General features: G+C 30.2%; 1 protein-coding gene across 1 annotated transcript in view; it reads left to right on the forward strand.

Annotated features, from left to right (window-relative positions):
* bnl (fibroblast growth factor branchless) overlaps positions 1–16072 on the forward strand; it is a 97674-nt gene extending 81602 nt beyond the window's left edge. Inside the window, exons 3-4 of the mRNA XM_076405405.1 lie at positions 11764–12351; positions 15096–16072. Coding sequence (XP_076261520.1) covers positions 11764–12351; positions 15096–15302 — 795 coding nt within the window. The 3' untranslated portion in view covers positions 15303–16072. The remainder of the gene's footprint in view (positions 1–11763; positions 12352–15095) is intronic.
* The last annotated feature ends 7334 nt before the right edge of the window (positions 16073–23406 follow it).

A 23406-nucleotide genomic window follows, 5' to 3' on the forward strand; every position in this document is an offset into this window, starting at 1 on the left:
ATGGTACTTTATTACTTTGATCAACTTTTAACCATTCTCAAAGTACATAACAAAAAATATATGCACTGTGAATTTTATTTTTGATTATGTGTTACTAAAGATTATTCGAAGTCAAATAACACGGCCATCAAATTATGATGATGATGATGCTTAACATTTTAAAAATTCTCACCCTAAAATGAATTGAATTATTAAATTATTTTAAGGGGGTTAATTTTTTTTTCAACAATTTAATTAACATACTATTCTGAATAGGATGGACGGTATATCAAGCAGCTACAGATAGTCGAGAATCTTGTAATCTATTGTTAGATGAGTTGTAAGAAGATTACCTTCCGAGTTGATTTAAATAAATCATAGCAAAAGCTTTCAGCCCCGGTGGTGTAATCTTTTAAATATTACCACCGAAAATGTCTAATGAAAATTCTTGATTATGTCCAGATATTTCTATTATAGACCCTGAAGGAAGAATGATACAGATATAAGGCACTTTTCATAAGCTATGTTAGTTCTTTATAATGATATATCGTATTCATATTTTAAGAGGATTAGGATATGAAAGGGACATAACAGAAGCATTAGAGTCTGTTATATACCCTTGTTCATTCAACTATACCGACTGACTAAAAGGGAACCCGAACATTTTTGATTCCTCTTAATTGGCGAATTATCTTTCGATCCAATAAATCCCAGAGGGATTAAAATAATTCGTTTAACGTCGCAAAAAATTAATTTACATTAATATACTGTCTTTTAATAAATCCTAAAAAAATAAAACTGGATTCGAGAAACGATTTGAAACTAAATTCAAAGCTTTACTGAAAAATTGTGTCAATTATAATTTCTGGCAGCTTTTGACATCTTAGACAGAATAAATGATAATTAGACACTGTACTGTCTTGCGAATACAACAAGTGATGACCCTGCGTTGTTTTGTTGGAAAATCACTTTGGCTTGAATAACGACTGATTTTCAGTGGACCAGTGACAGTCAACTGTAACTTTTAAATAAAGAGGGTTAAAACTACTAGGTTATATTTAGGAAGATCAAAATGTGGCGTCATCTATGTGAGTGTATATTGATTGCATATCCTTCAAAATTAACTCACAGTTCTAGTAACATCATAATTACTGTAGTTTAATGATGCCACCATATTATTTTAAATATTTCTTGACAGTGAAATGCTAAATTATACGATTTATACGATTTCCAAAAGCCAAACATAAAATTATATTATTAGTTATTGAATCAATAACAGAGCAGCTTGCATTTGACATCTTAGACAGAATAAATGATAATTAGACACTGTACTGTCTTGCGAATACAACAAGTGATAACCCTGCGTTGTTTTGTTGGAAAATCACTTTGTCTTGAATAACGACTGATTTTCAGTGGACCAGTCAGGACAGTCAACTGTAACTTTTAAATAAAGAGGGTTAAAACTACTAGGTTATATTTAGGAAGTTCAAAATGTGGCGTCATCTATGTGAGTGTATATTGATTGCATATCCTTCAAAATTAACTCACAGTTCTAGTAACATCATAATTACTGTAGTTTAATGATGCCACCATATTATTTTAAATATTTTTCGACAGTGAAATGCTAAATTATACGATTTATACGATTTCCAAAAGCCAAACATAAAATTATTGAATCGATAACAGAGCAGCTTGCATATTTTGTGTGCTGTGAAAATACACTATCAAATTTTGACTGATTGTATCAACAATCTTTAATAATCGTCCAGTATCCGATGATGGGAATAATTTTCACGTCATGGTTAGCTTCAAATTTTATTACATAGACGGGTTGAAGTAAATATATCATTATTTCGTGATTTTGACTTTTTATTGGATTTTTTTAAAATCCAATTAAGTTTGATTAAAAGAATGTAGTGATTGATATTGAGAAAAATGGTGAGAAGTAAATAAAACTGTAAAAATGTCTACAGTGTAGATAAGATTGGCATCAAATCAAACGTACATGTAGCGCTTGTTCTCTAATATCAAAAACAGATCAATCACTATGACACATTTCTTTATAACACTCATACATTTGCATAGTCGGACATAGAATGGATCGACTAGTACGACAACCATCTTACACGGTTTCGCGATTGGATCTTCAATTTCTTGTAACACTGATCCCATAAGTTAGACCTATTTATTAGACCTGTTGCTAACGCTAAAAAATAGTCAGTGAAACGAGATATCTCGTTCATTTTTATAGCCTTCTTACATGCATAAGATACTTTAAGATATATATTTTTTACTTTCTTATCTACATTATTATTGTAGTTTAAACAAATATTATTTCACTCTATTTATAATGCAATAAAACACATTTTTAATAATAAGTTTAATCAATATCATGTTTTCCATTTCGTGCAATGACTTTTTAACGGTTCTGACCACTTTACTATTCCAGAATTAATCAGAAATACTGAAGCAGTGTTGCTGATTAAACACCTTTGAACATAATTAATAATTACGATTTTATCTTAATAATTATGTTGATAGACAACAATGTTTCGTTCAGAGAAACACTTTGTATATATGAACGGATATCTACTGAATGTCTGACAAATCAACAATAGAAAATATATAACGATTGAGATAAATGTAACTATTATAATCAGGTGTATCTACGGTTGGGATGAGAAGGAACTGGAATAAGTTGAGTGAACTTTAAAATCGGTTAATATCAGATACATCATCAATCAGATGACCACACATTCCTTTGTTTTAATTTATTTAAATTGTGTGGTCGAATACGCGTTACATATAGACGGTGTTTCGACGAAGAATTTTGAAAAAGTCGGAATACGACTTTGTGGGTCATGAATAATAGGTCAGGAATGTATTTGGTTCAAGGTAAATGATTTATTTTCGTTCTGTTTCATATTCGAAATAGTTCCCTCGTCTAGAGATTATGCTGATCCTGTCAGAACAGATTATACAATGAATAACTAATAGTAATAATTAATGATCTAATGATCAGTTTTTGTCGATTTACCGATAGCGGATACCCACGATTGTCCGACATAACGTGATATTGGTCAAGTCATCATATTTCATGAAACTTAAGTACCAAATCCTATTGACATAGTTAATCATAAAAATTGTCATTTCGTCTATCGTCTGTGAGATGATTGGATCGAAACATAAGAGATATGTTCAACTTAAATAAGGGGATTGTAAAATAAACTTGGGGAATACCTAAGACCATTTATTTTACTTGTTATTGCAGGATGCCTAAGAAATTACGTGGTGTTTGCATAAAATTAAAATCTTTATTTAACATACTTACAATTATTCAATTTAGGGCAAACATACACTGTCTAATTATACCTGAAGTAGAAAACTGGGACAGGCAATTTTTTCACCATCAAAATAATTCGTCATTGACAGGAACAACTGGCAATAACTTAGTACCAAGTCTGGTGGATACAAAAGGACTTCCCAATCAAGTTCCCGGAGCTTTTGGCAAGTTGCAATTGATGTCTGTGTCTTGGAATTGGCTCGATAAAACACAGTTCGTGTTCTAGTGGCTAAAGTTGAGTGTCTTTGGCCGGTTGCTTCCCTTATATCATTCAATTGTTCACAGTACAAGCTTGAATTAAGAGCTTGGCCATAGGGGAATAGCTCATAGTATATAATTCCCTGCCAATCTCGCCAGCAAAATCTTTCTGGCTGGGCACCAGGTCAATGGGCTTCGACAATGACTATTCTCATTTGACGTTATCCTAAGTGATCCACTTTTTATCGACAGTCACTAGCCACTTCAAAAATGGACCGATTTGGTGGCGATACACAAATAAAAATTCGGCCCATGACGTTTCTTTTATTTAACTCCTATAACACTTATACGTCCTGCATATTCTTGTATCCAGCTTTTTCCAAATGACTCCAAATGGGTTTTTTTTTCTATGATTTTATCCATATTTCCATCCAGAGCATAATCCGTTATTGACATCACTTAATTCAGTGTTCTTGTCTTGCGTATTCATCTTTGTGAATGAAAAACTGTAAGAAGGTATTTTCTGCGTGCTAGTGTCCATATATTTCTTTAATTAATTACATCTTACCTTAAAAATTCTCAGTACAATCATAATTTACAAATTCATTTATTACTTCTGTTCTGTTGCATTAATAAAAAAGCACAACGACTACGGGATTAATACAACAGTATGTATTTTCCAAATTAACTTCGTGTGATTTGGTTCGCTTCAATCTTCTGATTTCCTGCGTGTTGTCCAGTAACTGTATTGCTTCCACGTTGCTGTGGTTTTATATTTTAAGGCGAAATCTTGGAGCACTTGGTCTATTAATTTTATTTCGAAATCATTGTGCAACTCTTCATTGGTTACATAGCGATAAGCATTGGAATTAATGGATTTATTTTTATGTATCACTTGTTGCTTTAATCACATCTTCCGTATTGAAGTGACACCACTCGTTCAAATATTTCTAACTTCTATTATAAAATGCAGCAAGTTAACAGCAGTGCCAATTTCTTGAAATTTTACCAGCTGTATGAGGAACAAAAAGCGAATTCTTTTTAAGCGCCAAATTATCTCGGAAACAATTAATTTCCTTCGCAGACACTATTGTCCGTACGTATACATAAAATATAACCACAGTTCAGAGCAGACATTTCCGAAAAACACTTTAAAAATAGTCGGGCATTTATCGAAGCTCAAAAAATAGCTTTCCAAACATTTTTAAAACTCTCTCATACAATAAGGTGGTATTAACGCATCGTATTTTATCGTAATGAATGCTTTAAATGTAGGAAAGCTCATAAATTTTCCCGATTATATATTCCAAATCAACAGGAAGGCAGAAGCTGTTATTTTCAATACTCGGTGAACTATGTGAGCTCGACATCTATTTCCAACGAGCTCTCTTATGACAGACGTGTTTAATTTTGCTTGAAAATGATTGTCTACTTAATTCTTTGATTTATTTGCAAAAGAGATACATTGTCGTCCTTAATACATTAGGAGATCCCAAATAAAATATCTACACTGTATATTGACAATAAAGTGGTATTACCGCATCGTATTTTACTGTATTTAATACTGTAAATGTAGAAAAGCCCATACATTTTTCTAATAATATATTGGAAATCAATAGGAAGGCAGAAGCTGTAGTTTTCAATACTGTGTGAACTATGTGAGCTCAACATCTAATTCCAACGAGCTGTCTTATGAGAGACATGTTTAATTTTGCTAAAAAATCATTGTCTACTTAATTCTTTGATTTATTTGCAAAAGAGATACATTGTCGTCCTTAATACGTTAGGAGATCCCAAATAAAATATCTACATTGTTTATTGACAATAAAGTGCTATTACCGCATCGTATTTTACTGTATCTAATACTGTAAATGTAGAAAAGCCCATACATTTTTCTAATAATATATTGGAAATCAATAGGAAGGCAGAAGCTGTTGTTTTCAATACTGTGTGAACTATGTGAGCTCGACATCTATTTCCAACGAGCTCTCTTATGACAGACATGTTTAATTTTGCTTAAAAATGATTGTCTACTTAATTCTTTGATTTATTTGCGAAAGAGATACATTGTCGTCCTTAATACGTTAGGAGTTCCCAAATAAAATATCTACATTGTTTATTGACAATAAAGTGGTATTACCGCATCGTATTTTACTGTATTTAATACTGTAAATGTAGAAAAGCCCATACATTTTTCTAATAATATATTGGAAATCAATAGGAAGGCAGAAGCTGTTGTTTTCAATACTGTGTGAACTATGTGAGCTCAACATCTAATTCCAACGAGCTGTCTTATGAGAGACATGTTTAATTTTGCTAAAAAATCATTGTCTACTTAATTCTTTGATTTATTTGCAAAAGAGATACATTGTCGTTCTTAATACGTTAGGAGATCCCAAATAAAATATCTACATTGTTTATTGACAATAAAGTGCTATTACCGCATCGTATTTTACTGTATTTAATACTGTAAATGTAGAAAGGCCCATACATTTTTCTAATAATATATTGGAAATCAATAGGAAGGCAGAAGCTGTAGTTTTCAATACTGTGTGAACTATGTGAGCTCAACATCTAATTCCAACGAGCTGTCTTATGAGAGACATGTTTAATTTTGCTAAAAAATCATTGTCTACTTAATTCTTTGATTTATTTGCAAAAGAGATACATTGTCGTCCTTAATACGTTAGGAGATCCCAAATAAAATATCTACATTGTTTATTGACAATAAAGTGCTATTACCGCATCGTATTTTACTGTATCTAATACTGTAAATGTAGAAAAGCCCATACATTTTTCTAATAATATATTGGAAATCAATAGGAAGGCAGAAGCTGTAGTTTTCAATACTGTGTGAACTATGTGAGCTCAACATCTAATTCCAACGAGCTGTCTTATGAGAGACATGTTTAATTTTGCTAAAAAATCATTGTCTACTTAATTCTTTGATTTATTTGCAAAAGAGATACATTGTCGTCCTTAATACGTTAGGAGATCCCAAATAAAATATCTACATTGTTTATTGACAATAAAGTGCTATTACCGCATCGTATTTTACTGTATCTAATACTGTAAATGTAGAAAAGCCCATACATTTTTCTAATAATATATTGGAAATCAATAGGAAGGCAGAAGCTGTTGTTTTCAATACTGTGTGAACTATGTGAGCTCAACATCTAATTCCAACGAGCTGTCTTATGAGAGACATGTTTAATTTTGCTAAAAAATCATTGTCTACTTAATTCTTTGATTTATTTGCAAAAGAGATACATTGTCGTCCTTAATACGTTAGGAGATCCCAAATAAAATATCTACATTGTTTATTGACAATAAAGTGCTATTACCGCATCGTATTTTACTGTATTTAATACTGTAAATGTAGAAAAAGCCCATACATTTTTCTAATAATATATTGGAAATCAATAGGAAGGCAGAAGCTGTTGTTTTCAATACTGTGTGAACTATGTGAGCTCAACATCTAATTCCAACGAGCTGTCTTATGAGAGACATGTTTAATTTTGCTAAAAAATCATTGTCTACTTAATTCTTTGATTTATTTGCAAAAGAGATACATTGTCGTCCTTAATACGTTAGGAGATCCCAAATAATATATCTACATTGTTTATTGACAATAAAGTGGTATTACCGCATCGTATTTTACTGTATTTAATACTGTAAATGTAGAAAAAGCCCATACATTTTTCTAATAATATATTGGAAATCAATAGGAAGGCAGAAGCTGTTGTTTTCAATACTGTGTGAACTATGTGAGCTCAACATCTAATTCCAACGAGCTGTCTTATGAGAGACATGTTTAATTTTGCTAAAAAATCATTGTCTACTTAATTCTTTGATTTATTTGCAAAAGAGATACATTGTCGTCCTTAATACGTTAGGAGATCCCAAATAAAATATCTACATTGTTTATTGACAATAAAGTGCTATTACCGCATCGTATTTTACTGTATTTAATACTGTAAATGTAGAAAAAGCCCATACATTTTTCTAATAATATATTGGAAATCAATAGGAAGGCAGAAGCTGTTGTTTTCAATACTGTGTGAACTATGTGAGCTCAACATCTAATTCCAACGAGCTGTCTTATGAGAGACATGTTTAATTTTGCTAAAAAATCATTGTCTACTTAATTCTTTGATTTATTTGCAAAAGAGATACATTGTCGTCCTTAATACGTTAGGAGATCCCAAATAAAATATCTACATTGTTTATTGACAATAAAGTGCTATTACCGCATCGTATTTTACTGTATTTAATACTGTAAATGTAGAAAAAGCCCATACATTTTTCTAATAATATATTGGAAATCAATAGGAAGGCAGAAGCTGTTGTTTTCAATACTGTGTGAACTATGTGAGCTCAACATCTAATTCCAACGAGCTGTCTTATGAGAGACATGTTTAATTTTGCTAAAAAATCATTGTCTACTTAATTCTTTGATTTATTTGCAAAAGAGATACATTGTCGTCCTTAATACGTTAGGAGATCCCAAATAAAATATCTACATTGTTTATTGACAATAAAGTGGTATTACCGCATCGCATTTTACTGTATTTAATACTGTAAATGTAGAAAAAGCCCATACATTTTTCTAATAATATATTGGAAATCAATAGGAAGGCAGAAGCTGTTGTTTTCAATACTGTGTGAACTATGTGAGCTCAACATCTAATTCCAACGAGCTGTCTTATGAGAGACATGTTTAATTTTGCTAAAAAATCATTGTCTACTTAATTCTTTGATTTATTTGCGAAAGAGATACATTGTCGTCCTTAATACGTTAGGAGATCCCAAATAAAATATCTACATTGTTTATTGACAATAAAGTGGTATTACCGCATCGTATTTTACTGTATTTAATACTGTAAATGTAGAAAAAGCCCATACATTTTTCTAATAATATATTGGAAATCAATAGGAAGGCAGAAGCTGTTGTTTTCAATACTGTGTGAACTATGTGAGCTCAACATCTAATTCCAACGAGCTGTCTTATGAGAGACATGTTTAATTTTGCTAAAAAATCATTGTCTACTTAATTCTTTGATTTATTTGCAAAAGAGATACATTGTCGTCCTTAATACGTTAGGAGATCCCAAATAAAATATCTACATTGTTTATTGACAATAAAGTGGTATTACCGCATCGCATTTTACTGTATTTAATACTGTAAATGTAGAAAAAGCCCATACATTTTTCTAATAATATATTGGAAATCAATAGGAAGGCAGAAGCTGTTGTTTTCAATACTGTGTGAACTATGTGAGCTCAACATCTAATTCCAACGAGCTGTCTTATGAGAGACATGTTTAATTTTGCTAAAAAATCATTGTCTACTTAATTCTTTGATTTATTTGCAAAAGAGATACATTGTCGTCCTTAATACGTTAGGAGATCCCAAATAAAATATCTACATTGTTTATTGACAATAAAGTGGTATTACCGCATCGCATTTTACTGTATTTAATACTGTAAATGTAGAAAGGCCCATACATTTTTCTAATAATATATTGGAAATCAATAGGAAGGCAGAAGCTGTAGTTTTCAATACTGTGTGAACTATGTGAGCTCAACATCTAATTCCAACGAGCTGTCTTATGAGAGACATGTTTAATTTTGCTAAAAAATCATTGTCTACTTAATTCTTTGATTTATTTGCGAAAGAGATACATTGTCGTCCTTAATACGTTAGGAGATCCCAAATAAAATATCTACATTGTTTATTGACAATAAAGTGCTATTACCGCATCGTATTTTACTGTATCTAATACTGTAAATGTAGAAAAGCCCATACATTTTTCTAATAATATATTGGAAATCAATAGGAAGGCAGAAGCTGTAGTTTTCAATACTGTGTGAACTATGTGAGCTCAACATCTAATTCCAACGAGCTGTCTTATGAGAGACATGTTTAATTTTGCTAAAAAATCATTGTCTACTTAATTCTTTGATTTATTTGCAAAAGAGATACATTGTCGTCCTTAATACGTTAGGAGATCCCAAATAAAATATCTACATTGTTTATTGACAATAAAGTGCTATTACCGCATCGTATTTTACTGTATCTAATACTGTAAATGTAGAAAAGCCCATACATTTTTCTAATAATATATTGGAAATCAATAGGAAGGCAGAAGCTGTTGTTTTCAATACTGTGTGAACTATGTGAGCTCAACATCTAATTCCAACGAGCTGTCTTATGAGAGACATGTTTAATTTTGCTAAAAAATCATTGTCTACTTAATTCTTTGATTTATTTGCAAAAGAGATACATTGTCGTCCTTAATACGTTAGGAGATCCCAAATAAAATATCTACATTGTTTATTGACAATAAAGTGCTATTACCGCATCGTATTTTACTGTATTTAATACTGTAAATGTAGAAAGGCCCATACATTTTTCTAATAATATATTGGAAATCAATAGGAAGGCAGAAGCTGTAGTTTTCAATACTGTGTGAACTATGTGAGCTCAACATCTAATTCCAACGAGCTGTCTTATGAGAGACATGTTTAATTTTGCTAAAAAATCATTGTCTACTTAATTCTTTGATTTATTTGCAAAAGAGATACATTGTCGTCCTTAATACGTTAGGAGATCCCAAATAAAATATCTACATTGTTTATTGACAATAAAGTGCTATTACCGCATCGTATTTTACTGTATCTAATACTGTAAATGTAGAAAAGCCCATACATTTTTCTAATAATATATTGGAAATCAATAGGAAGGCAGAAGCTGTAGTTTTCAATACTGTGTGAACTATGTGAGCTCAACATCTAATTCCAACGAGCTGTCTTATGAGAGACATGTTTAATTTTGCTAAAAAATCATTGTCTACTTAATTCTTTGATTTATTTGCAAAAGAGATACATTGTCGTCCTTAATACGTTAGGAGATCCCAAATAAAATATCTACATTGTTTATTGACAATAAAGTGGTATTACCGCATCGTATTTTACTGTATTTAATACTGTAAATGTAGAAAGGCCCATACATTTTTCTAATAATATATTGGAAATCAATAGGAAGGCAGAAGCTGTAGTTTTCAATACTGTGTGAACTATGTGAGCTCGACATCTATTTCCAACGAGCTCTCTTATGACAGACATGTTTAATTTTGCTTAAAAATGATTGTCTACTTAATTCTTTGATTTATTTGCAAAAGAGATACATTGTCGTCCTTAATACGTTAGGAGATCCCAAATAAAATATCTACACTGTATATTGACAATAAAGTGGTATTACCGCATCGTATTTTACTGTATTTAATACTGTAAATGTAGAAAGGCCCATACATTTTTCTAATAATATATTGGAAATCAATAGGAAGGCAGAAGCTGTAGTTTTCAATACTGTGTGAACTATGTGAGCTCAACATCTAATTCCAACGAGCTGTCTTATGAGAGACATGTTTAATTTTGCTAAAAAATCATTGTCTACTTAATTCTTTGATTTATTTGCAAAAGAGATACATTGTCGTCCTTAATACGTTAGGAGATCCCAAATAAAATATCTACATTGTTTATTGACAATAAAGTGGTATTACCGCATCGTATTTTACTGTATTTAATACTGTAAATGTAGAAAAGCCCATACATTTTTCTAATAATATATTGGAAATCAATAGGAAGGCAGAAGCTGTAGTTTTCAATACTGTGTGAACTATGTGAGCTCGACATCTATTTCCAACGAGCTCTCTTATGACAGACGTGTTTAATTTTGCTTGAAAATGATTGTCTACTTAATTCTTTGATTTATTTGCAAAAGAGATACATTGTCGTCCTTAATACATTAGGAGATCCCAAATAAAATATCTACACTGTATATTGACAATAAAGTGGTATTACCGCATCGTATTTTACTGTATTTAATACTGTAAATGTAGAAAAGCCCATACATTTTTCTAATAATATATTGGAAATCAATAGGAAGGCAGAAGCTGTAGTTTTCAATACTGTATGAACCATGTGAGATCAACATCTAATTCTATTGAGTTGTTTTGCGAGCGATAAGTTTAATTTTGCATAAAAATTATTGATGTATTTGCGAAAGAGGGATATTTTTTAGCTTAATACGTTAGTAATACCCAAATAAATGAGCTACACTGTTTACTGTCACTAAAAATACTAATACTTATCATTAAATACTTAAATTAATCACGAATTAATTATACGTCGTGATTACGAGTAGCGTCATATGAATAACTCTTTTTTTTTCTTTTCAGATTGAATTTCGAGACGAATGTATATTCAATGAGACAATGGAGCAGACAAATTACAACAAATATTGGTCTAACAAATACTCAAATGAGAGACGTACGTACTACTTAGCCTTAAACAGACGTGGTCAGCCTCGTAAGGTCATGGTAAAGGCACGGCAGCAATTGGGCAAGTTGGATTCCTATACGCGCGTCCTAACTAGGCCGGTAATGCACGATCATCCCATACGGCATCACAATCATCACCAGTGCCCGCAGGGTGCGCAACATCACCAACAGCCCACGGACCCCCCTCGATGTCGAAAGAAGAAAAAGAAAAAGAAGAAAAAACGAAAATTCAATGAGAAAACGAACGATTTCGAACCGAAAAGACACAATAGTGCGGGAAATTTGTGTGAAACAGTCGTATCGAATAATGGTACGGCTGACGCTATAAACGCCACGAGAGACAATATCGAGTGCCAAAGAGACAAAACGGTTACGGATAAGCCTAAGGCGAAGAACGGTAGTGTGAAAGTAGTGGGTGATAAGAAAAATAAGAATAAGAAGAAGAAGAAGAACAATAAAAATAAGCAGAGGAAAAGACTGGACCAGGTTGACAATAGTTAAAATTTTACGGAATGGATTTTTTTAATGGAATGGCTCTGTTTTTTTTGTAGTTTTCCTATGAAGTTTGTAGATTGATATAGTAAGATGTTTTAACAATGGAGACACTAACGAAATAGTTCATTGATTCCTATAATTGTTTTGTCAAGTTTATTGCTCATCATTTCCTGTACGCCAAATACGATTTGCTCTGGTATTTAAATGATTACGATTTTAGTCAAAGGATGTCGACCTTTTAAATCAAACAATACAATACGCCTAAATAATTAGATACTTTAGTCAGTCATAACACCATATAGATATTTTGGAATTTCTCATCCAGTTCATTATCTCTTCTATTTATATACATTCCTAATATATTCTCTATCGAGTCGATATCACCAAGTACATACCAAGTTCATAAAGACTGCTTCCATTTTAATGAATCTTCTAGCAAAGGTTCTCCAAAAATATATGATATATTATATTCCTATCATTTTTAAACTACATTTGAAATAAAATAACGTTCAAAATTACATCAAGTGCTTTTTGCGGTTATATTTACCTTTATGCGCTTAAAGATAAATATAATCACAATATTTCAATTCCCCAGCGCAACTCACACCCTACTTATTCTCCTGTCGCTTGGTGGAATGACAGATGTCACAATTCAAGTCCAGTCCATCTTTGGAATATACTTGCCGAATATTTCTCATCTGTCTCAAACACTACAGAGCACTCAAACTAATCGAATTTTCGTTCTGATACTCCCTGCTCTCCTAATAACCCAAATGACCATCCTATCAACCTGCACTCTTGCACTCCGTCATCGCCCATCTATTCCTGGACCTATCGAGATACCTTTTCCCGTAATAAAAATCTTTCTTCTGTTTTATCCTGGATATCTACAATGACTTTTAGACGATGGGCCTATTTCCCCCCTTCCTGGACTCACTCCATTCTCATTCCTATAAAGAAGATCTTTCCGCAACTTTCTTAACAACATATCCTTCGGAGTCTGTTGTTCCTAAATGTGAGAATCTTCTACGATCACTATTGCTGGCTAGTCATTTGTTGACGCTAGTGTGGATCTCCTGTCGTGTTGGGATACTTGGGAATGAATAGGCAGACGCCACGGCGCGGTCTGCCATCAACTCCCAGTCGAGAATATATGTATCCACACTGGTCTCCATCCTATCATCAGAAGCTTTACCTGAGCTGCAGTACAAAAGCGCTGAGAATCAGAGGATGGATTAAACACTCTAGTCGGCTACTATAATTAATTTTATATACTATAATTATTTCTAATTATAGAAACACTCTAGTCGGCTACAATAGTGATCGATTAATAGGACTTTTGCGAGAGATCGATTATTATCAAAAAAAAATAAAATATATAAATCGTTCCTTTAACTGTCATAATTGTCGTTTGTCTTTATATCTATTAACTGTTCACCCCTGTTCCTGTCATCCTGACGGTTCACAGTTTGCTGTTGACGTTCATTTTATCTATAGCAACAATGTTATCTATACACACTTTGTTTGTCATATATTTTATTTAATTTATCATAAAATGTAACTTTATAGGAACCTTGGTATATAATTTTGAAAGTTATTTTTTTAAATGCAGGTTTTAAAACGCTCGCACGTATCTTCAATGTTAAAAATGGTTTTTTAAAAGTATTTTTAGCTTTGGCAAAACAATCGCATAGCTACATACTTTAGCTGTGATATTTAGTTATGAAATAATCAATACTGAAAAATATTTGACCAAATAATGCTTATTTCGTTATTTCGTTAGTGTACGGTAGCAATTAGAAAATTATGCTAGTCAATTTTGTCACCCCTCCCCAACTTTTTTCCCTGTTTTTTTTTTCATGACACTCAAGTTTCACATTCAGCCCACTTTTATTTATTAAGTAACACATTTTTGCTTGCCAGTAATATAAAGTTTAATTTTTTTTCTTTTTCTTGGCTTGTGAAGAACGATTCTAAATTAAAAAAGAAACAATTATATACTTTATGTGATTGGCAAAGAATAGGGTATTTTCTTAGGCAGCTAGATCCTTTAACATTTCCAAAAGAAAAAATATATATTGTGATAGTCGTAACAGTAAAAAAAAATTATAAAAATTAACAATTCTGTAATTGTTTATACTAACTAAGTATATAATTTTACGTATCTTTCAACAGACTGCTAATAGCTGAACTTCCGCCATCATACAACTGTTTTTCTTTAAAATATTTAAAATTCAAACTTAATAACATTTTAAACTCGGTATTTCTTATAAATCGTGACAGGTGGCCTTTTAAAATAAATATTTAAATCATTGTTCGAGTAGCAGGATAGTTTAAGCTATTAAGTGATATACTAGAGAAAAAAAGAGACTTCAGTACATTTATTTATTATTATTTTTAATTTTAAGTACACACATGTTTTTTTACTACTATAATTTTTTTATTAATTTTTTCCCATAGGCATGATTATTTTTTCGTATAATACCAAAGATTATATTTTAAGTAATTATTTTGCTCATATATGTCTTCAAAAAAATAAATCTCTATTCTCTAGCCTATCAAGCACTTGCATGTTTTTTGTTCTTTTATGTAGATTGATTGTGTAGTATTTTTTGGGGTTTATAACGTTTTTCTTTTAATTTAATCAACAGCACGATTGATTTTGTTATAAAGAACCACGATAAAAAGAGAACGTATATTATTGTTTTGTAACCAAAGTTATATACGAAAACTAGGTGGATGTAACCCAAGAGAGTACTACAACAACAATGAGTCCAATGACTTCAACAACATCCCCTGACGACGTATCATTTGAAGAAGATTACACAGTGGAAACTTCAACACATCTCGAATGGGAGGAATCCACTGGACTTCCGGATATTTCGATGGCAGTTGAAAAACAGTTTAATGAACACGAAAATGCCCAATCAAATTCTGACTGACATTATATGAACGCCTTTCATCCTATTAATTCTATTATTTATTTCTACTATTTATTTTGTGTAGATAGTCGATGTGAATAATTTAAGCGAAACGATCGTGTATTCGCTTAAAATATTCTTGACTTGTAAATAATTTTTAGATTTAGTTACATATACCTCAACAAATGTTCGTTTTTTTCTGACTGTTCAATTTAATATCGAAAAAAATCATCAAAATCTAAAGGCACCCGCTACGAGGCAATACACCTTACTTATTTTATTAAATAATAAAACAAGATAAGGATCTATATTAAGCAATTGCAATCACATCATCAATATTACTTACAACACATATTTTTTGATGTTTTTTTTATTATTATTTTCAATTTATTTTATAATGCTTAGGCAGTAATGAATCTCATTCAGCATGAATAGGCCTCGATAGATCCTCGATTCCATTAAACCATCATCTATATGTTCCGATTGAAAGTGTTGTGTTTTTTTCGGTTTTGTTACATTTATATAGCTATTTACGCTTAAATTAGATCTGTATATATAGAATAAATAATAGGAAAAAGACACTAAGCAATTTTTATTTTTATGTCAACTAAATGATTTCTAAATACTACTGAAATGATAGAAAAACAATTAAATTATAAATAGTTAGAAAGTTAGGACTGGATACATCAACAAAGCTTAGAATATGTAACTACTATTTACCATTTTCCGTCAGTATTATCGTAAAATATTTTAAGTGTACATTCAATGAATAAAACATAAAAACGAACATTGCTGTTTTATTTCATTTCCTATGTTTCAGCAGGACGTTAGTCAAAATCAATCAAAACATATTAACCACGTGTTGTTGCTGATAGAACAACGAATATCATATACCGACAAGTAACAAAAATAAAGATTGCTATGTTGTTTCTACCCCTATTGTAAGCTAAAAATGCTAATATCAAGTCGAGTCTTTAGAGAGAACAATAGAAATCAGAATTATATACTCAAACGAATTAAGTGTATATTGCAATTAGAAGAACAGCTAGTAAAATGTTATAGAAATAATGAATGTGCTGCATTAGGACATCAAAATGTAGAGAAAGCAAGAAATAAATCATAAATAGATGTTTGTTGTTTCATTTCATTTCCTTTTAAATAGCAACTTACAACACATTTTATCATACAATATCAAAACTATAGTCTACGGAAACTAATAACATAACAAAATGTAAGGAAAAAGTTATTTCCTTGTTTTCTAATCTTTATTATTAATATATTATTTTTTTATCTAGAGCTTTATAATATTTGTTATTGGGCCTTGAAAATGAAAAAGAAAATTACCTTCATCATATTTTGTTCTTTAATTCCGAAAAGAAAAAATGCAGACAAGAATCATCGAAAATTGTGAGGTTCTGACCACAAAACAATTTTTGAATCATTTACTTAAGGCAGAATTGCAAAAGAAGCTTGTTACTTGTGTTCACATTCATAAAAACATGTTTCCTATATTTCTGATATAATTTGGACTGTTCAATATATACGAAACTCTTTACTTCCAAGTATTTATGATGGATTCTGACACTATCAAGGATAAGAATAGTCCAGTTTTCTGGACTCCAACTGACCAGTGTGTGAGAGAATGTCTATACCATGTATTTCTTTTTGAAGAGCAAACTTTTAAAAATCGCCTTAAACTGAATTTCTGTTTAAATTCGAAGTATGTTTAAATTGGGATCAATTAACTGGTGAATGAAAACTATTAGATAAATGTTAGTTAATCGTTGCAGATTAACTATATATTTCGGTCTAATAAAGTAACACGCCTACCAATAGAAACACAGAGGCAGTAAAATGGCGTGATTAATTAGAGACAGGCATTTAATTTCAACTACTGCTTATTGCTTGATATCTATTTTTATATGCTCATGTCAATTTTTCATGTTCTAATAATAAATAGACGAACAACCTAAAACATCCATGTGAACGTTTGATAATAACCATAGAGTTATTTGTTTAAAAAAATAAATAAATAAACATCTACGCAACGTAGATCTACGCCATGTCTACCTAATGAGGCTCTGACGAAAATATAGTTTCATTTATTTATTTTACACTTATGATTTGGAGTGTTCTTATCTAACTTACTATATAAAAATGTTTGTTTTTGCCACTATTTAAATACTTAACATAGTTAAGTTGTATTTTTCATTATTAGCATTTTTTCTCATAAAGAAATCTGTATGAATCAGTATTTTAGTAACATTTTTATTAGCCAGAAAATTATATCGACTGATTTTTTTTTTAAATTTTACGATTTACTATACAAGCGTACTCGGTTTACTCAATGAAATATAGTCAAGCAATGCTGTTTTATATCATCTTCATTTCCACATTTGTAAAAATTGACTGGAATAACGTAAATATGTTCTAAAAATATTTTTCGAGTTCAATATTTAATTAATATAATAAAATTGTGAATGGACCATTATATTCATGTCAACGCTATGTTATTATCCATATGTCACTTGTCTGAATTGTAAACCACATATTTTCAAATAACAAGCCAACAAAGTAAGAAACAATAATTTAAAAAATATATTACATATACACAACTTTGTACCAATTTACTTTCTGTGATAGAGAAAAAGACAAAAAGATGGTAAATATAAAATCTTGAAGATATAATAATGATGTAAGCTCGGGACGTTAACTATTGTAACAAGAATTCTGACCAGAAAAAAAAAACCAAAATACCACATCCTACAAGATTTTTTGGCCAAGGCTATAATTACAAATTCTCAACGAAGGAAACCACACAACTAATCACGGTTTTAATTGACTTTTTTCTCGCTTTTGGCCCTTTATCTGCCGAAAACAATCGTTGATTCGGGTGTCACTCCAAGACATTTCACATTTTCCCGACTGAAATAAAGTCGTTTAGATAGGAAAAAGATCAGGATTGATTGGTTCGGTCCATTTTTAACAAAGTTTAACAATCTGGGCTTATCACATCGGCGAGATCTCTCGGTTTGTTCTTTTAAAGAAGGGATAATATTACCTGATTGGAAAAGTTAAAAACGATAGAGTATTGAAAGAATTACTATACATTTCTATAATAATTAAATTAAATATCTATTACGGTGAAAGTATTAATAATTAAAAGTGCATATATAGGATAGTACAGTAATAGTAGTTTTTATGACTCTTTAATTGTATCAATATACAAAATACTTGTCTTATATCAGCTTATGATATAACAGTAGCGAGATATAACACATAACAATTTAAGCAATTTAACCATTTTTGGTCTGAATGCGTAAATAATGACATTTTGAAATAGAAAGTGTTACCCAAATCAGTAATATAGTGGCAAGATGTTTGTAGTGTCAAATATTTTATAATGCAAGTAAAGGAAACCGTTGACACTTCATTACATAATATAAAAAAATAATTGTTAAAGCAGAAAGATCTTTTTTATCATGGTAACCATAGTTCATGCTTCAAAACTCAGTTACACTCTACTTATTTTATATAATGTTAGTCATGTTGTGTCTATAACAACAGGTATAAGTATCTTTGTTTTTTATTGCATTTTAGTTCGATGGTATGTCTACGTCAATCGATAGACATTGCTTGTCTTTTTATCTTTTATTGATCTGGTTTATTAACGTGTCTGTCAATTTAAGCTTGCATATCCCATACTAGAGTCACGCCTAGAGTATTCAAGTGTTAATATTTGTTAGTCCTTCTTGTATACATTCTGTTTACACCAGCCTATTGGTGCAATAAACATTGCTCAATACTGCCATATTTCCTGAACTATTCAAACATCTTTCGCTCTCTGGTTTTATTTATCATTGTCATCCAACACAAGAAAGAATACCTTGAACTTATCACGAATTAGTTTATTTAAATATGCACCTACCAAACTATTATTTCGCAATAAAATAACAAGGTAACAAGGCCTTTAAACTTGTTCAGTTCACTAATATGAATATAACACTGGAAAACCAAGAAATGAATACAAACGCTTGTAAATAAAAGAACGTTAATTCTTTCAAGCAAGAATATTACAAAATTTTCTTTACTATGGTGTCCCCGGAGAAATAAAAAATAGTTTTAAGTTGCATGTCAATGAAATCATTTTCGGTTAGCTAATTAAATACAGACAACGAAAAAATAAATGTTTCTCTGTAAAACGACTTTCAAATAATATTTTGTAGTAACAAAAATTCCAAGATATTCATATGTTACAAGGTATGATTCATACAAAAACATTCCATTGACATTATTTTACTATAAGTCATTTAAATAGAAGAGGCCATTAATACTCAGTCATTCTCTGTTTCACCAAAAAAAATAACAGTAGATCAGGTAGTAAAATATTTCACATTGTTACGTTGTCTATTAAAAAATGTTAAAACAATACAAACAGTGAAATATCAAACAGTAATATCCATAGGTATACTTGAGCTACATCGTACTTATTAAAGAAAAGCGATAAATGACTATGAACGTGCCTAAACAAACGCCGTAAATGCAACAATACTTATATGTTGTTAACAAAATCGTTACAAAAGATTATTTTCTAACAACAAGCGAAAATAAATATGTTTAATATGTTTCAGTTAGCTAATTAGGTGAAAAACTTTATTTTAAATAATACAAATATATTTGTAAGATAATAATTATGCATTTCAGAGAACATAATTAATATCCAAATTATTTATGTATGTTGATTTAAAAAATAATATAGATTTGGCCCTCTCTTAACGTCTAAAGTTATAGCCATTTTAGTTATAGCACCGATTTGGTCCCTAGTTACTACTAGATGTTTGCAGATCAGAAAATAATGATTAAGCCATTATGCCATAAGGAGACTCTACAGGGAGAAAATCAATTAACGAGTTTCAAATATCAGTGAAACTGCTAAAACAAAATGAAAAACATTTTATTAATTACGACAAACGATGAGATGATAGATGAAATATGAATTCCACCACACACCAGAATCAAAAACATCGTTAGATGAATGTATATCAACCTTATTAACATCAATATTATTAACTATAACTGATGTCATTACCACAAAAATTAATTTATATAACAGCAGAAGTGCCTAACCCAAACGACTGATCATTAGTTATCGATAGATTTATAGAAACGGTCATAATATCAGTTGAGTTACGTAGAATGACTTCTTAGTGACATAAATTATACATTATGACTACTTAATTTGTAACGTAAACGAGACGAAAACATTCATCATGGAAATACCGAGTACTTCTTGTATCTTAAAATTGTTCAGATTTCCTATAAAAATCGAACTAAAAGTCGTAAAAACGTTTTTATAATAATTAAAATGACATACATGACATTTTCGGTCATAATATTTAAATGTTTATGTATTCAACACATAATTTATAATTCCTGTCGAAGGGTTATAATTAAAAATTGAATATTTAGTTCTCACACAATATTATTAGTCCAAAATAAAGAAATTATCTTTGATTAACTTTAATTAATATCGGAAAGTATAGGGAAATTTGACTGAAACAATAGTTTAGTACATGCTATATTTTTATACGTAATATGAGATTACTAAGCAATAAATTAAAAGTTATGATTGTAATTTGTCAGAAACATAAAGAACATAATACTTAATTACATGGCATTTGTATTTCAACAATTAAAAAGCAATTAAAATAAACTAGTTTAATATCCTAGGTAGCCACCATTAATGAATGAATATAAATGCATTTGTGGTTGAAATATAGATAGATCATTAATATCAAACTGTCAAATAGACATGCTTAAAGCATCAGCTATAACCTTACAAAATGACACCAAATTACTTTAAGACTACATAATTTGAAACAAATATTATTTACTTTCCTATTTTTTTTTTTTTGAGGTTACATTATTTTCTAGTATAAAACGTTTTAATATTCCCATAATTATTTATGGTTTACAACTAAACTAGGTTAACGACAGTATAACAAAAGCAGTTGACTACGAAATATTATTTCTGTACATGTTATACCTACGAAAGCCCTTAGAATAGAATAAAATAATTCATTAAAAATAGTTTCATCACCAAAATTAATATTTTTGTGTTCAAATTATTATAACATGTCCCAATGAAAGACGAATAGAAGTCGTAAAAATGCTGGCTTAACAATTAATACAACATTTTCTGTAATAAATTTTAAATGTTTATGTCTTGAAACGTTAACAGTTCAAACAATAAAATATATTTTTTGTATGTCTCTATCTGTGTGTGTGTGTGGTGTCTTCTAACTGGAATCAGTTTTGGTGTTAGTTAAAAGTAGAATTAATATTTCATAAAAATAGACATTCTCAATTCCTTTAGCACATTTTTAATATACTTGAATTAATACCAGAGAAGATTTATGTTATATATAGTTTTATTCATTAAAAACATATATAAAACTTTCAATAAAAGTTTCGAATAAAATTAAATTACTTTAAAACGAAATTATTTATTCTCTAACACACTTTATATGCTTTAATTAATCATTTACACGCTTGGAGATCTGGTAATGGTATATTAACGCATCGGAATTTATTAGTTAATTCAAGCGAAAAAAAACAAGATGGAGATGGTTGATCGTCATCAATATTATCAGTGATATATGAACCGAAATACAATCAATGGCAGACAATAAAAATTATCTATCGTAAAATTGACCGTAAAAATTAAAAGGTCTTTGATTTTCTTTATTTATTGAAAGTCAATTTTTTTTCCTCGAGAACTTTATGGCTTGTACGGGTGGAAATAAGGCAAAGATGCGCCTTCAATTCGGATTAAAAAGCTATAAAATTGATTGGGACTCAATGTACGCAGTGATATGAGAGGCATTGCTTTTACAATCAGTATTTTCTATCGGACAAAGAATTTTCAACTCGAATAAAATACCCTACTAATTGAATACAATAAAATCGAAACACTTTGGGAATTCTTTGAAATAATCGTTTTTCCTTCAAAGGGAACAATAATAATTTTACGCCTAAAACAAAGAACACACGCATTACAAATAAACGATATGACACTAAGATAAATGTAATTTTAACAAAAAAAATTATTCAATGAAAATCTGAAGAATATTATGAATTTTTATTAATATATCGAAAATTTTTGATCATCTTATATTTTTGACAGGCCCCAAGTAATTGTAAATACCATTAAAAGTTGATCATACAATAATTTAAAAACAATCACAAAAGTCTACTACACATTTGGTGCCATCAGCTGGGTGAAGTCATAGCTCATAGCTCACACATGAGGAGGCTCTATTATCTCTTGCAAAACCTATAAGAGAACGAAAAAATACGAGATCCTGTCCTATCCACCATATTCACCAGATATTACACCTTTTCGTTACCCCTTCTTCCGACTGAACCTTTATTCTTACGAAGATGTGTCAATTATTTACTGTTAAATGAAAAGGAAATCGTTTTAAAAAGATGAGAATTTTTCTCCAACTTAATAGAATAATATAAAAATCAATATATCATATATCAGATCAATATTCAATGACGTATAGTGTTTAAATAAAGTTAGACAAAACTGAAGACTGTATGGAATTTTTCTGCTATTTTTCTACTACATTTTCTACGGGCTTCTATAATTAAAAATCTGTTATTGGTTATATTAATCGACGACACTAAAACGTCATCAGGTCATTAATAGTTTCAAAATTAATGCGAGTAAAAATAGTTCTGAACATTGAAATACTCTAAACAATCAGTCAACCAGGCGTGGTTTTTGTCCATCTTTTAGGGAACACTATCAAAAGATAACTGGCAAAAATATCTCAACAATTATAATAGATTGTTGATTATTGTTGATACGTTATGAGGTAACATTTGAGCTTTTTTACAATAAAATAACCTGTTATGTCATTATATTCTGCTTGTTTTGTTATTTTAATTGATAAATGTAGAATATGTTTAGGTACATATGTTAACCTTTATCTGTAAGATAAAATTTCATCGTTTTAAAAATATAAATGTATTAAATGTAATGTATAAAATACAAATATAATATATAAATTAATTATTAAATATGTTAAAATATTTTCCTACTACTTTTATCAAA

The sequence above is a fragment of the Rhynchophorus ferrugineus genome, unplaced genomic scaffold (genome assembly GCF_030347505.1).
Source record: "Rhynchophorus ferrugineus isolate W39M unplaced genomic scaffold, kcgeb_rfMv2 rfM5, whole genome shotgun sequence".
NCBI classification, from domain to species: domain Eukaryota; kingdom Metazoa; phylum Arthropoda; class Insecta; order Coleoptera; family Curculionidae; genus Rhynchophorus; species Rhynchophorus ferrugineus.